We start from the raw sequence: 15874 nt of genomic DNA on the forward strand, positions 1-15874 counted from the left end.
CCTCGCTGCCACCGCAGGATCCTGGCTCCGCACGGCCCGCCCTCGTCCTCTCGTGTAGCCTGAGGCGGCGGTAGCATGGAGGGGGAGAGTACGTCGGCGGTGCTCTCGGGCTTTGTGCTCGGCGCACTCGCCTTCCAGCACCTCAACACGGACTCGGACACGGTGAGCCGAGGGACGGGGCGGGGTCCGGCGTCGCCTGGGAAGAGCCCTGCGCGCGGCCTGCCTCCCCGCTGTTACCCGGTCCCCGCCCGCTCCCCCGACGTCGCCGCCCCTCCTCCCTGCGGTCGCGGCTCTGCCTTCTGTACCCCTCAGCGGTCCCTGAGGTGCCTCGTGCCCACCAAGTCTTCTCCAGCATTAGCCCTCCCTCTGCTATAGTCCGTTATTTCCCTTTTCCGACCCAAGTGTCCCACACGCTCCCATCTTTCCTCGGCGCCCCTTTCGCTGTGGAAACTTGGGCGTGAAAAGATGGAAAGTTGACGGAGCGTCTTTCCGCTGCTCTGCGGAGCCTGCGGTAAACTTTCCGTTTTTCGCGACGCCCGACAGGCGTTTGCGAAGCCAGCCGGACTTTTTCATGCAGAGCAGCGCCTGTGCGTGTTTATTGAGATGGTAGGATGGTAAGGGAATAAAAATAGATGTTGCGTCCAGTGGCAAATCTCAGTGGATGGAACAGCTTAATCTGGTATATCAGATATCTTTTTATTTGCGTTATTAAATTTGTTAAAACAGTTTTTAAAAGTACGTTGCCTATTTTCTAAAAGTTCTGTGAAATTAAAGAAACGCTGTAAAACGTTGAGCTCGGAAGTAATGTCCTGTAGTACTTAGAGTAACTTGCAGAAAGAAAGTCTAAGCATCTAAAATACACCTCCCTGCTGTGTGATACAGTTCGGAGAATACCCTGCTGAACAGTGCCTATTAATTTCTGCTAAGTTCATTTTAAGATATAACGTCTGTTTTACTCAAAATTGCCTTAATATAGGCTGGGCGCGGTGGCTCACGCCTGTAATTCCAGCACTTTGGGAAGCCGAGGCGGGTGAATCACCTGAGCCCACGAGTTCGAGACCATCGGGGACAACCTAGTGAGCCCCGGTCTCTACAAAATCTAAACATTACAAAATTGCCCTTTAGCACAATCCTAATAAAGGTTGGAACTGGTATGTTTTATGTGTACAATTTCAGATAACCTTACAAAGTAATACCTAATGAACAAATATATGACCATTTAAAATATATGTGTAGCTGTGGAAATTATTTTGGAATGTCTGTAGTGTAGATAGAGTGGGACCTAAGTCCTCGGTAGCTTAAACTATTAGCCCTTGGGAAGTACCAGAGTGCTAGGGAGGCCCCTGTTTCTCAGATCTTTTTCCTTAAGTCTTTAAAGGGTGGTTTTTCTGACTAGTTGCACTTGCATTGCCCCTGCTTCCCTTCCCTGAGTTCGTCTTTTGAGTGTCAAAATCAAGAACACTAGATTCTGGATATCCCCCCCGCGTGATTCCAGTAAAGACTCACATTATGGAAATAATCCTTTTTTACTTTTAGGGAAAAAAGCATTATTAATTATAAAGAATATAAAATATTTCTGTAATCCCAGCACTTTGGGAGGCGGAGGCAGGAGGATCATTTGAGCCCAGGAGTTTAAGACCAGCCTGGGCAACATAAGGAGGCCTCATGTCTACAAAAAAATTTTAAAAATTAGCCCGGCGTGGTGGCACGTGCCTGTAGACCCAACTACTTGGAAGGCTGAGGCAGGAGGATTGCTTGAGCCCGGGAGGTCAAAGCTGCAGGGTAGTGATTGCACCACTGCACTCCAGCCTGGGTGATGACAGAGCTAGACCTCTTCTCAAAAAAAAAAAAAAAAGATATAAAATCTTCATTGTCAAGCACATTGGGTCTTTAAGTGTGCCTAGAGAAATTGAATTCTCCAAAACTCAGATAAATTACCACTGGGGTGGCAGAATACAAGTAGTTTTGAAAGAATCAGGCTCACAGCACTCCTTTTAGAAAGCAGACTCTGAAATTGAATTTTAATCTTTCATATTGTGCATGAGTTTTAATCAGAAAACACTAATCATGTCATTTCGTACCTTAGAAGCTTTCTGTAACTCCCAGAAGCACATGTGGTTAAATCCAGAGTAGTCATTCGGGGTGTCCCATTATTGGCTCGTTCTAATTTATCTTTGATTTCCTTCTGCTCCAAGGCAAAGTGCTCTACTCATTCCTCAGTGTGTGCTCATTTCTGGCTTTAAGTCTTACATGCCTCCAAGTGTGCTGAGTGCTCCATGCTCTGCCTACACAAATACTGCCCATCGCTTTAGTCTAATCTGTACTTGCCTCCCCAGGGCCTACTCTAATTATTTCAGGCCAGGCTCATCTCTTTCCCTTCCTCTCCTGTTTATTTCTACTTTTTTTCTTTTGAGGCAGAGTCTCACTCTGTCGCCTGGGCTGGAGTGCAGTGGCGTGATCATAGCTCACTGCAGCCTCAACCTCCTGGGTTCAGGTCATCCCAAGTAGCTGGGACTACAGGCATGTGCCACCATGCCTAACTAATTTTTCTCGTATTTTTTGTACAGACAGAGTTTTACCCTGTTGCCCAGGCTAGTCTTGAACTCATGGGCTCAAACCATCTGCCCACCTTGGCCTCCTAGTGCTAGGATTACAGGCGTGAGCCACCGTGCCTAGCCTCTTCTCATTTTTATTTAACTTTTCATCTTTCCCAAGTAAACTAGAATCATCTCAGATCTTTCATATGTGCCCCCGACTGGTAGCACATACTTGTATACATAGTAAAATACTCAGAAAATACTGGTTAGTTAAGTGAACAGTAATTCTATCAGTGTATTCCATATACTGCCTCTTTATCTTCATAGGAAGGTTTTCTTCTTGGGGAAGTAAAAGGTGAAGCCAAGAACAGCATTACTGATTCCCAAATGGATGATGTTGAAGTTGTTTATACAATTGGTGAGTTATTTATTTCTCGTATATTTGAATCATTTGTGTCTCCTATATTTGCTAGTTTATGCTGAACGGGGTCAGCATAAGTTATTGTTTTTAAATTAGGAAATACAGAGGCTGGGCAAGGTGGCTCACACCTGTAATCCAGCACTTTGGGAGGCCGAGGCGGATTACCTGAGGTGAGGAGTTCGAGACCAGCCTGGCCAACATGGTGAAACCCGTCTCTACGAAAAATACAAAAATTAGCCAGGTGTAGTGGTACATGCCTGTAATCCCAGTTACTTGGGAGGCTGAGGCACGAGAATTGCTTGAACCTGAGAGGCGGAAGTTGCAGTGAGCCGAGACTATGCCACTGCACTACAGCCTGGGCAACAAAGCGAGACTCTGTCTCAAAAAAAGAAAAATAAGAAATATATATTAATTTTAAAATAATTTAAAAGGATATGTTGCACTCATTTTGCAGTTAAAATTATGGCCATGGACTGGTCTAAAGTAAGAAATAGTATGAGACTTAGGAAGCAGATAAGATTACTGCCAGGGAAACAAGGATGAAACACCTGCTGTTTAGTAGGAAGATGGCCCAGCAATAGGAAGACCAAGGAAAAAGATAAAATGTTAAATACTGCAGAAAAGTTGGAAGATGAGAACTGAGAAAATGCAGTAATTGGGTTATTAGATGACTGAAAATCCTCAGTAATTTCTGGAGCGTAATGGGGAAGAGACCAGGCTGTAAAGGGTTTGAGGAGTGGGTGCTAAAGCAGTTATAGCTGGTGGCAGTTTTTCTTTTAGGGAAAAGCAGGGGAGAACCTTTAAAATGTATAGGGAAAAAAATGTTTAAAAGACATAAAATGTATAGGGAGTTTTTTGGTTGTCTAATTTAGTTTTTCTCTATATATGTGTATATATTTTTAAACAAAATTGGTAGTGTACTTTATAAAAGGTTTGGCATCATATTGTGTCATGATCACTTTCCAATGTTGCATAATCCTCTACAATATCATTTTTCTTTTCTTTTTTTTTTTTTGAGGCAGAGTCTCACTCTGTTGCCCAGGCTGGAGTGCAGTGCAGTGGCGCGATTTTGGCTCACTGCAACCTCCGCCTCCCGGGTTCAAGCAATTCTCCCGCTTCAGCCTCCCAAGTAGCTGGGATTACAGACGTGCGCCACCACGCCCGGCTAATTTTTTGTATTTTTATTAGAGATGGGGTTTCATTATGTTGGCAAGGCTAGTCTTGAACTCCTGACTTCAAGTGATCCACTTGCCTCAGTCTCCCAAAAGTGCTGGGATTACAGGCGTGAGCCACCATGCCTGACCTACAATACCATTTTTCATAACTGCATTGTGTTCTACCCTGTGGCTCTACTGTGATTTAAACAGTCCTTTAAATGTGTTATAATCAGCTCTAGTTTTTCATTATCATAAAGTATACTACAGTGAATATCCTTGTATATCAATATTTGGTGTTATCTATTATAGATTCCTAGATACGGTATTACTGTGTCACAGGGTATGAACACTTGTAAGGTTTTTGATCTGCATTAGCAGATTGCTTTCCGGAAAGATTATATCAGTTTGTACTCATACTGCATGTTATTTTTGTTTGCTACTTTAAAAGTTTAAAAATAGAAATATATAAAGTAGGAAATAAAAAATATAAACTCTCATTAGTTTCCTTAGTGGCAACTACTGTTTCATGGATTTTTACTAGCTTGCAATATTCATAAAACACACAAATGTAAATGTCTGTGTGTGTATATTTATACTCACACATATGTGTATATATACATTTTGTTTTTGTTTTGAGATGGAGTCTCATTCCGTCGCCCAGACTGGAGTGAAGTGGCATGATCTCGGCTCACTGCAACCTCTGCCTCTCGAGGTCAAGCGATTCTCTTGCCTCGGCCTCCGGAGTAGCTGGGATTACAGGCACACGCAACCATGCCCGGCTAATTTTTTTGTATTTTTAGTAGAGATGGGGTTTCACCATGTTGGCCAGGCTGGTCTTGAACTCCTGACCTCAAGTGATCCTCTCACCTCGGCCTCCCAAAGTGCTGGGATTGCAGGCGTGAGCCACCATGCCCGGCCAAGTGTGTATACTTTTTATTTACACAAATGGGATCTTACTATATGTGCCTAATATCTCCCAAGATATCACAAGTACAGAATAGTATCTGTGTGTATAATTCATCATTCTTTGTTTTTTTTTTTTTTGAGATGAGGTCTTGTTCTGTCAGCCAGGCTGGAGTGTAGTGGCACAAACACTGGTCACTGCAGCCTCAACCTCCTGGGTTCAAGCAATCCTTCTGCCTCAGCCTCCTATATTGCTGGGACCATAGGTATGCACCACCATGCCTGGCTAATTTTTTATTGTTTGTAGAGACAGGTTCTCACTTTGTTGCCGAGGCTGGTCTCAAACTCCTAGGCTCAAGCAATCCTCCTGTCATTACAAAGTGTTGGGATTACAGGGGTGAGCCACCATACTCGGCCCGTCATTCTTTCTGCTGGCTGCATATATCCTGTTGTATAGACATACCATAATTTTTTTAACCATCTAAGAATAATTTTCTGGTTTTTTGTTAACGTAAACAGCATTACCATGAACATTTAGTATCGTACATTTCGTTGTGTCTTTGAGTGTATATTTGAAAGTCACATTCCTGGAAGTAGACTAGCTGATTGCCTTTTGGAAAACTTATGTCATTTTAGGCTTCTCCACAGTATATAAAAGTGCTTAGGTCCCCATACTCTTTTTTTTTTTTTTTTTTGAAACAGAGTCTCACTCTGTTGCCCAGGCTGGAGTGCAGTGGTGGGATTCTGGCTCACTGCAACCTCTGCTTCCCGGGTTCAAGTGATTATCCCTGCCTCAGCCTCCCGAGTAGCTGGGATTACAGGTGACTGCCGCCACACCCAGCTAATATTTGTATTTTTAGTAGAGACGGGGCTTCGCCATGTTGGCTGAGCTGGTCTCGAACACCTGACCTCAGGTGATCTGCCCACCCTGGCCTCCCAAAGTGCTGAGGTTACAGGCACGAGCCACCATGCCTGGCCCCCGTGCTCTTGCCAACACTAGGTATTATCAAATCTTTTAATCTTTGCCCATTTGATAAGTGAAAAAAATAGGATTTTAATTTGCATTTCTTAATTACAAAAGAGGTTAAGTATTTTTTTGATACTTTTTACTTTTTTTCTTGGCCATTTTCTTTGAAAAGGATAGGCCTATCCTATTCTTTGGCTGCATTTGTACTATTTTGCTTTTAGTGATTTGTAATCACATTACTTAAGGAAACTGGGCTTTTGTCATGTTTTATACATATGCTAACACAGTTTATAATTTTTTTTCTGTCAATAAATACTTTAATGAGAACCGAGGTCTATAACATATATAGCAGTAACCACCCTGGCCTATGCCTTCTGCTCTAGCCCAAGTCTGGGGCCCAACCAGTTACATTTAACCCACATTTGGAAAGCAGGCCATTTTCAGTGTCATCCATCAGTATCCATCTTCATAGAAGATACCAGTCTGGGGCTAGAGTCTCAATGTTAACACTTTCTCTCAGGGAAAAGTTAACATGGTAACACAAACATATAAATAACTTTGAACCATCCTACTGTTCTTCCATCAGGAGGCCCTTAGGAGACCAACGGTTTGGTAAACACTTAAAACTTTGCCAAAATACATTAGAACACGGGAAAAGGGAAAAGGAGTAGAAAGGCTGGCAGGGCTGGGCTCACGTATAATTCAGTCCTTAGATTTAAAGCCTCTTGAGCTACTCATATGTAATTTAAAGAATGATGTTCCAGGGTTCAAGCCAAAGCCAGTTTGGCCAAGATCCTTTAGAGTACAAAAAAGCCCTCATGTTTCCACATCTTTAAAACACCATCCAAAGTGCCCTTATAGAGATCCACATATCCCACAATTGCCCTCTGGTTCATCATGCGAGTGCCTGCGACATCACCTGGATTAGAGGCAAGAGCCCCAGCCAAACCACACGTAAAGCTGGAAAGAAAGTGAGTTAAAGTTGTGTCTTCCATCATTCCTGACGATATTAAGTGCTTCTTAGTAAAATCATAGACTGGTAGCTCTATTCCCACAACGATGGCAGCATGCTGAGCAGTTGGAACCACACCCCTCCACAGACCCCTGGTGCCTTCCTGTTGGTATATATCAATGAAGTTGCCAATCATGCTCCCTTGGAACAAACTTCCTTGAGCCTGCATTCGAATCTTTAGAACATCGGTGGGATTGGCTATAGTGGAAAATATCACTCCTGACACTACCCCATAGATCATGTTAGTTAAAAGAGTTTCATCTTCTAAACGTTCTACAAATAATTGCTTCAAGCTTTGGTAAATCCCAGTTTTAATGGTGCCATATGATGCTTGTCTTCACAAAGCAGGAGCAATTCCTGAATACAGAGCCAATACACCTTCCTCTTTATAGATCCAAAACAAAGCATGAAACATCCGTCTATATTCTGTTTCTTTGAAACGGACATCAGTGCTTTGGTCTTGAACCTACCTGAAGTCGCGTTTTGGCAAGGTCCATGGGGAAGGTTCCAAACTCAGCAATGATAGAGGCAAGGCGTCATGTACAAAGGGTTTCCAGTTCAGACGAGACATCTCAAGGCTTACAGTGGTCCTTTTCTGCTGCTGCTTCAGGCTCATCAGACGACCGGGAAACTGAGGCTCCCACAGTCAAAAATGCCACTGCAGTGCCAACCCGGAAGCATTGAAACCCTGTAGTTTATAATTTTACTGTAGTTTTTTTTTTTTGGTTCGGACACTTGAGTTTTAAAAGCAAGCCCTTTATAGCAATACAAGATTTTTTTTTTAAATTAAAAAATAAAAGCAAGCCCTTAGAGCATTTTTTTCCCTAATTGAAATTAGCGTGCCACCCAAAGTATCTAACATAGTTCTAGGCATTTAATTAAGCAAATGTTTACTGAGCAACTGCATTGTGGTATTAGGTACAGTGCTAAGCTCTAAGGTATTTGCTCCAATTATTTTAAATGTTGGATTATCACAGATGTTTAAACACGTAAAATCCAAGATCAATATATTATTCCACTGCTTTGGTTAAGGAGATTTTCATCATTTTAAATTCCTTTAACAGGTGATTTTATTAATTGGGCAAATTTAGAGCACAGTCTTTTTAGAACTCAGTGAAAATGTGACAACTTTGAATTTATCTTTTGTGTTGGACTTATTAGACCATTATTTAGAGGAAATATAGCATTGTGGTTCCAGGCGAGGCTCTGGGTTTTGAACTCTGGCCCTACCACTGGATTGGGCAAGCCATTTATCTCTCTTTACCTGTTATATCATCTTTGAAAGGGGAATAATGATAGTATATGTCGCAGATTTGTTGTGAGGATAAAAATCAGATAATCAGTGGTAAAGTACTTCCTGGCATGAGGTAAAGGCTCAATATGCAGTATTCAGATGATTGTGAATTGAATTAATGTAATCATAACTAAAAATCCTTTTCTTCCAGACATTCAGAAATATATTCCATGTTATCAGCTTTTTAGGTAAGTAGTAGTGCTAGTAAATAAACCATTGTGAAAATTACTCTCTGCAAGTGAAATAGTATTTAAAACTAACAGATTATCTTAGTTATCACCTATACATGGTGGTGCTGAGTAGAATGGAAAGTTTTTTTTAAATAGCTGAAAAAATTACTTGTGTATTGTCAACGCTAGTAGTTCTTTGTCTGTATTTATATTACTTTAAGCTGATCTTCATTACCTTTCCCAGGCACCAGTTTACCTTGAGAATTGCTTTTTCTTCTCGCACCCAGTCACCTCATTGCATATTATAAACTCAGTAAATGAAGTGTTCTTATACATCATCAATAGCAGCCCTTTTTTCTACCCTTTTATTTCAGCATATTTTAGCAACTGGTTCCTCACTTATATATTTTAGTGTTATCTTTTGTCTGTTAGCTGGTTATGTTCTTTTTCTTTTTGAGACAGGGTCTCACTCTGTCACTCAGGCTGGAGTGCAGTGGCGTGAACACAGCTCACTGCAGCCTTCACCTTCTGGGCTCAGGTGACCCTCTACACCTCAGCCCCTGCAAGTAGCTGGGACCACAGGCACCAGCCACCACACTCGGCTAATTTTTGTATTTTGGTAGAGACAGGGTTTTGCCATGTTGCCCAGGCTGGTCTCAAACTCCTGGGCTCAAGCCATCCGCCTTCCTCTGCTTCCCAAAGTACTGGGATTACAGGCGTGAGCCATTGCACTCCGCTGGTTATGTTCTTTAACCCGTTTCTTACTGCTTTTCTAGGAGGAACACGTGCACTTAGTCCTACAGATAGTCATAGTACTGTTAACTCTAATACATTGTGTATTTTTTAGCTTTTTATTGAGTATAACATACACGTAGAAAAGTACACAAATAAATGAATTTTCGCAAAGCAAACACATGTAATCATGTAACTAGAGCATGGTGTAATTTTAATGAAATAGTTTTATGATTTATATAAACCATGCAAGAAAAATCAGCACAAACAGCCTGGGCAACATGGTGAAACACTGTCTCCGCTAAAAATACAAAAATTAGCCAGGAGTGATGGCATGCTTCTGTAGTCCCAGCTACTGGGGAGGCTGAGGCAGGAGGATCACTTGAGCTCAGGAGAAAGAGGCTGAAGTGAGCTGAGGTCATGCCACTGCACTCCAGCCTGGGTGACAGAGCAAGATCCTGTCTCCAAAAAAAGGAAAAGAAAAATCAGCATAACTATCTTACAGACTGTGTACTATACACATCTTTAAAGTTATGTAAGAATTACAGTGGAGCATATGGTTAAGGTGAGAAATAACTGTAGGAGGAGAGCAGAAAAAAGGAGCTTAGTGTGGTCTTTTAAGCTGCTATACCAAGAAAAGGTACACCTCCTATACTGCCTTATGTGTAATGGACATACAAAAATATTTGTTAGATGACTGAGGAATTCTTAGTGGAGACTCATAAAAAGGACTTTATTGAAGGATCTTCTGGACCAACAAAGGATTTAAAGGAAGAGCAAAAAGTGATTCAGTACCTTTTTCAACCACATTAATAATTAGACTAACTTAATAGAAGCTGAGACCTGAAGAAACCATCTATTTCAGTGATGAGAAACCAATGCCTGAGCCTTTTAGCTCTTACAGGATTAAAGCGGGGTGGAAAGGCATTAGGAGAGACGTGTGAAATACCTCTCATTCAGAGGGTAACTACATACTTCATTAAACAACACAATAATAGGCCTGAAAAGTTCATGATTTAACCAAGGCCACAGATCTAGTTAATGGTAGGGCAAAAATGAGAAGAATAAGGATTTCTTGAGCTCTAATCCAGCATCATACTATGCAGTTTCTTCCTCTTCCTGCTGTAATTACAGGGCTTGCTAAAATAGAGCCCCACAATGTAGTTTTATGTGGCCCTCAATCTGAGACTGTTTACTACTTTTTTTTTTTTTTTTTTTTTTTTTTTTTTTGAGACAGTCTTGCTCTGTTGCCAGGCTGGAGTGCAGTGGCGCAATCTCGGCTCACTGCAACCTCTGCCTCCCAGGTCCAAGTGATTCTTCTGCCTCAGCCTCCAAGTAGCTGGGACTCCAGGCAGGTGCCACCATGCCCAGCTAATTTTTTTTGTATTTTTAGTAGAGACGAAGTTTCACCATGTTGGCCAGGATGGTCTTGATCTCTTGACCTCGTGATCCACCCGCCGTGGCCTCCCAAAGTGCTAGGATTACAGGCGTGAGACACGCATGCCTGGCCTTGTTTACTACGTTTTTTAAGGGTTGTAAAAAAAGGAGGAAAAATATGCAATCGAGACTAGATGTGGCTGTCAAAGCCTGAAATATTTTCTATACAATCCTTTACAGAAAGTATGTTAACCCTGCACTAAATACATTATGATGCAGACTTTTCCACTGAAATACACTGATTTGGTTACCTCAGAAATCTGGAGGAAGTACCTGGGAAATAGCCTGCTGAAACTTAGTGTGTGGATGGATAGATAGAGATTTTATTTATTTATTTATTTATTTATTTATATTTTAGACAAGGTCTTACTTTATTGCCCAGGCTGGAGTGCAGTGGTGTGATCTCAGTTCACTGCAACCTCCCAACTCCCAGGTTCAAGCGATTCTCCCACCTCAGCCTCATGAGTAGCTGGGACCACAGGCCTGCACCACCACGCCTGGCTAATTTTTTTTTTTTTTTTTTTTTTTTAGTAGAGATGGGGTTTTGCCGTGTTGGCCAGGTTGGTTTCAAACTCCTGACCTCAAGTGATCCACCCACTTCAGCCTCCCAAAGTGCTGGGATTAAGGCGTGAGCCACTGTGCCCGGCTTCTGAAACTTAAAGTCACTTTTTAAAAAATTATGCAGGTGGGTCGTGGTGGCTCACACCTGTAATTCCAGCACTTTGGGAGCTGAGGTGGGTGGATCACTTGAGCTCAGGGAGTTGGAGACCAGCCTGGTAACATGGCGAAACGCCCTCTTTACAAAAAATACAACACAATTAGCTGGGTGTGTTGGCGTGCCTATAGTCCCAGTTACTAGGGAGGGTGAGGTGAAAGGATTGCTTGAGGGCAGAGGTCAAGGCTACAGTGAGCCAAGATCCAGCCCAGGTGACAGAGGGAGACCGTGTCTCAAAAAAAATTATGCAGTTTGACATGAATTCTGCATGATATATCAGTTTCTACATAAAATGCCACCCCCTTCATCTTCTCCCCAGAAACTTCACATAAACCTAGTGCTTCCACAGATGATGTGCACTGTTATCCTGTTGCTAATCTTACCCTAATATACTGCTTTATGCTCCGATTTGAGCTCAGAAGTGGACCATTCTAGGGAAATATAGGAATAAATTCTTGTATTTAGAGAAGAATTTCTTGTATTTTCATATTGGAACTGTAAGTAGACAAATACTGGAAATATAAATAGATGACAGAGTCTGCTGTGTTGCCCAGGCTGGAGTGCAGTAGTGCCATCTCATCTCACTGCAAACTCTGCCTCCCAGGCTCAAGTGATCCTCCCACCTCGCTCTCTCTAGAAACTGGGACTACAGGCACACACCACCACGCCTCAGCTAAGTTTTGTATTTTTTATGTAGACAGGGTTTTGCCACATTGCGTAGGTTGGTCTTGAACTTCTGGGCTCGAGCCATCCACCCCCATCAGCCTCCCAAAGTGCTGGGATTACAAGTGTGAGTCACCATGCCCTGGCAAAAATTATTTATAAAGGATTTTGTATAACATATTTAACCATCATAGAAAATATTGTTGATCTTAATGAATGGTAAAAAGAAGAAAATATTCTTTGCAGTCTCTGTTATTGGAAGGGAAAGAAAGCTGGAAGTAGAATCATTTGGAATTATCTTTTAATTCTTCCTACATTTTGGATATTCCAACTCCTGAACAAAGACTACTATTCTAAACCAAACAAAACCTATTCCCTTCCCCCACCCCAAAAAACCCAGCCACCTCCTAAAATACATAGCTTTTGTAACTAGCAGTGAATAATAAATTGTCTTTTTGTTATTGTGCTCCATTACTGGTTATACATTCTTTTGTTTGTATCAATGTTATAAAAAATATAAATGAGTATACTGAATGAATTGTGAACCGGCTATGTGAACTTACATTTTAATACCTGTATTTCATGGATAGTTTACTGTTTTAGGTTCAAAAAAAACGATTCCCAAAACTTGTCTCTTAAATTACTCCTTTTTCCTTTTCTTTGCTTTATGGACTTTATGTTTCTACCACTTTAAGTCAGTTAATTTGAGAACTTTCTCTACTATTTATTTTAGGACTTCATCTGACAGGCAAATAGGTATATGGGCTTTGGGTTAGGAATAACTAAAATTTAAAATACTAATAAAATTACTTATATTTTTAGCATATTTGAAATACCTTTAATTTTGGCTTTTACAGCTTTTATAATTCTTCAGGTGAAGTAAATGAGCAAGCACTGAAGAAAATATTGTCAAATGTCAAAAAGGTATTCTCTAATTTATCTTCCCTTTTTTTGGTATTATTTGCATTGTTTTTGGTTCTTAAAAACACACAGTACTTTGACAGAATTTTTAAGCAGTGTTTGACATCACGGTATCCTGTAAAGTAAGTAAGAAAAGGTTTGTTCTTCCCAGAAATTGAAAGTGGTTGCTCTGAAAATAAAACTAGTAATTAAAAATACTAATTTTGTTCTCATCCTTTCTTTGACTACTATAATTAACATTTATCTCTTTCTCTTATATTTCCACCACATCCCTTCCCTCTACCATTTATTCTGTGACCTAATCAGTTCTGTTATTTTACTTGGCTGTAGTGTTTTGGGTTTTTTTGTTTTGTTTTTTTGAGATGGAGTCTCGCTCTGTCACCCAGGCTGGAGGGCAGTGGTGTGATCTCGGCTCACTACAACCTGCACCTCCCCGGTTCAAGCGATTCTCCTGCCTCAGCCTCCTGAATAGCTGGGATTATAGGCACCCGCCACCACACACCATGCCTGGCCTCAGTTATTATTTTTGATAGATACTGCAGGGATGTTTCCTATATAGCACAGAATTTGAATCCTCTGCAACATACTTCATGTTTGGTTAAAAGTTGTTGAATGATCAAAATGGGTTTTTTCTCCAAACACAAAATTTTTTCAAGGCACTACTTTTTCTCTTAAAACTTTGATTTGAAAATAAAAATAGATTAATTGAAAGATGTTTCTTGGCTGGGCACAGTGGCTCACGCCTTTAATCCCAGTACTTTGGTTGGCTGAGGAGGGCAGATCATGAGGTCAGGAGTTTGAGACTAGCCTGACCAACATGGTGAAACCCCGTCTCTACTACAAATAGAAGAAAAAAAAAGCTGGGCGTGGTGGCGCATGCCTGTAATCCCAGCTACTCAGGAGGCAGAGGCAGGAGAATCACTTGAACCCAGGAGGCAGAGGTTGCAGTGAGCTGAGATCATGCCATTGCACTCCAGCCTGGGCAACAGAGCCAGACTGTCTCAAAAAAAAAAAAAAAAAAATGTTTCTTTCAAAAAATATGTTTGGCTGAAAATGCTTGTGTTTTTTCCCCCCATTATTATTTGAGTATTTTAAAATGTACCTGTAAAAATGCCTTATTTTTAAAAACTAATTTTAATTTCCTCAATTTAAATGTGCAAATATATAATTTAGTTGCTGAAACTCACAGATCTCTAAGCAAAGTGGTTGGTTTAAGTAAAGGAGAATTATTTTCCGAGTTAAAAAAAGGTCTAGTAATATTAACACATTTGCTTAGTATGTTGTAGTTTACAAAACCCTTTAATGCAATCTTAATCTTGAAACCAACTTTGTCGGGTAGGTGATATCATTCCCATAAAAATTTTAGGTAAAAGCTGTAGGGTTCAGCTTAACTTATTTAACAAACCAAGTATCCATACAAGCGATTAATTTATTTTCAGGGAGGGATTGCCTTTTAAGTGAATCAATGGCATTGATATTTTTTTCATCTAAATTTTGACTAAAGATTAAGATTGCAAGATAGCAAATGCCATAAAACAAACTACAGAAAGTCAAGAATTTACTTCTCCCTTTTAATCTATATTGATCAAAACTGTACCCTTTTAAATGAATGGAAAGTAAGTCAGTTTGTATATTTTACAAAAGTAAAGCATATGATGGCCGGGCGCGGTGGCTCACGCTTATAATCCCAGCACTTTGGGAGGCCGAGGCGGGCGGATCACGAGGTCAGGAGATCGAGACCACAGTGAAACCCTGTCTCTACTAAAAAATACAAAAAATTAGCCGGGCGTGGTGGCAGGCGCCTGTAGTCCCAGCTATTCGGAGAGGCTGAGGCAGGAGAATGGCGTGAACCCGGGAGGCGGAGCTTGCAGTGAGCCGAGATTAACGCCACTGCACTCCGGCCTGGGCGACAGAGCGAGACTCCGTCTCAAAAAAAAAAAAAAAAAAGTAAAGCATATGATTAAGTGTATTCTTTGTTTATATATGCCCAAAATCTTTCTAAATATTAAGAAAGCCATCTTAAGGTTGTTTATTTAATTATAATAGTAAGACATATCATTGTAACTATTAAGATGTATATCCTTTTTTTTCTGTATTTCAGAATGTGGTAGGTTGGTACAAATTCCGTCGTCATTCAGATCAGATCATGACGTTTAGAGAGAGGCTGCTTCACAAAAACTTGCAGGAGCATTTTTCAAACCAAGACCTTGTTTTTCTGCTATTAACACCAAGTATAATAACAGAAAGCTGCTCTACTCATCGACTGGAACATTCCTTATATAAACCTCAAAAAGGGTAAATGTTGGCCAGTCACTGGCTGTATTAAACTAATAGAAAAATACATCTAATATTTAGTACTTTTTGCAGCTTACAAAGTGTTCTCATATATTGTCGCATCAGATTGTCACGATACCCCTCAGAAGTAGATCTTACCATCTGTTAATTTATAGATGGGAAAATAATGGTCAGATAAGGAAATTAGAAGCCCAGTGTGGAATGATGACTTGTATTCTGGCACTGAAGATTTGCTCTTATTTACTATTTAAGGTGGAAAAAAACTTTTTTAATTGATTGCTAAAGGGTAGAATTTAGAATTTAAGCCTAGATACTTGAGCAGTTTTTCTGTAACTGAGCAAAGAAACAAAGTAGCTCTTGATGGTCCACTAAAATGAGTTTAACCAGGGACTCCCTACAGGTTGTATACAGTAAACTACATTTTTGTGGAATATGAGAATTACGTTAAAAGAGTACCAACTAAGAGTAATATTATTGTTCATGGAAGATAGGGTAAATCTCAATGTTAGTACTGCCTTATTTATACATGTACTAATCAAAGGAGCCATTAAACTGTTTTTCCACACTGTTATACTAAGCACATTTCACAGCTTTACATGTCATCTGGGCCCAGTGTGGTGACTCATACCTGTAATCCCAGCACTTTGGGA

General features: G+C 40.7%; 1 protein-coding gene and 1 pseudogene across 5 annotated transcripts in view; one reads left to right on the plus strand and one right to left on the minus strand.

Annotated features, from left to right (window-relative positions):
* Window positions 1–15874, plus strand: part of ABRAXAS1 (abraxas 1, BRCA1 A complex subunit) — a 27660-nt gene continuing 11786 nt past the window's right edge. For 2 of the 5 annotated variants that reach the window (XM_058433245.1, XM_032147596.2), the window contains exons 1-5: window positions 1–162; window positions 2865–2955; window positions 8443–8479; window positions 12866–12932; window positions 15031–15224. In XM_058433245.1, the coding sequence (XP_058289228.1) occupies window positions 76–162; window positions 2865–2955; window positions 8443–8479; window positions 12866–12932; window positions 15031–15224 (476 nt within the window). In that variant the 5' untranslated portion in view covers window positions 1–75. Of the gene's footprint in view, window positions 163–292; window positions 680–2864; window positions 2956–8442; window positions 8480–12865; window positions 12933–15030; window positions 15225–15874 lie in introns of those variants that run through there. The other 3 variants (XM_058433232.1, XM_058433234.1, XM_058433240.1) reach the window with 3 other exon arrangements.
* LOC116464514 (brain mitochondrial carrier protein 1-like) lies at window positions 6701–7785 on the minus strand (annotated as a pseudogene).

Source organism: Hylobates moloch, unplaced genomic scaffold (assembly GCF_009828535.3).
Source record: "Hylobates moloch isolate HMO894 unplaced genomic scaffold, HMol_V3 SCAFFOLD_2, whole genome shotgun sequence".
In the NCBI taxonomy this organism is placed as follows: Eukaryota; Metazoa; Chordata; class Mammalia; order Primates; family Hylobatidae; genus Hylobates; species Hylobates moloch.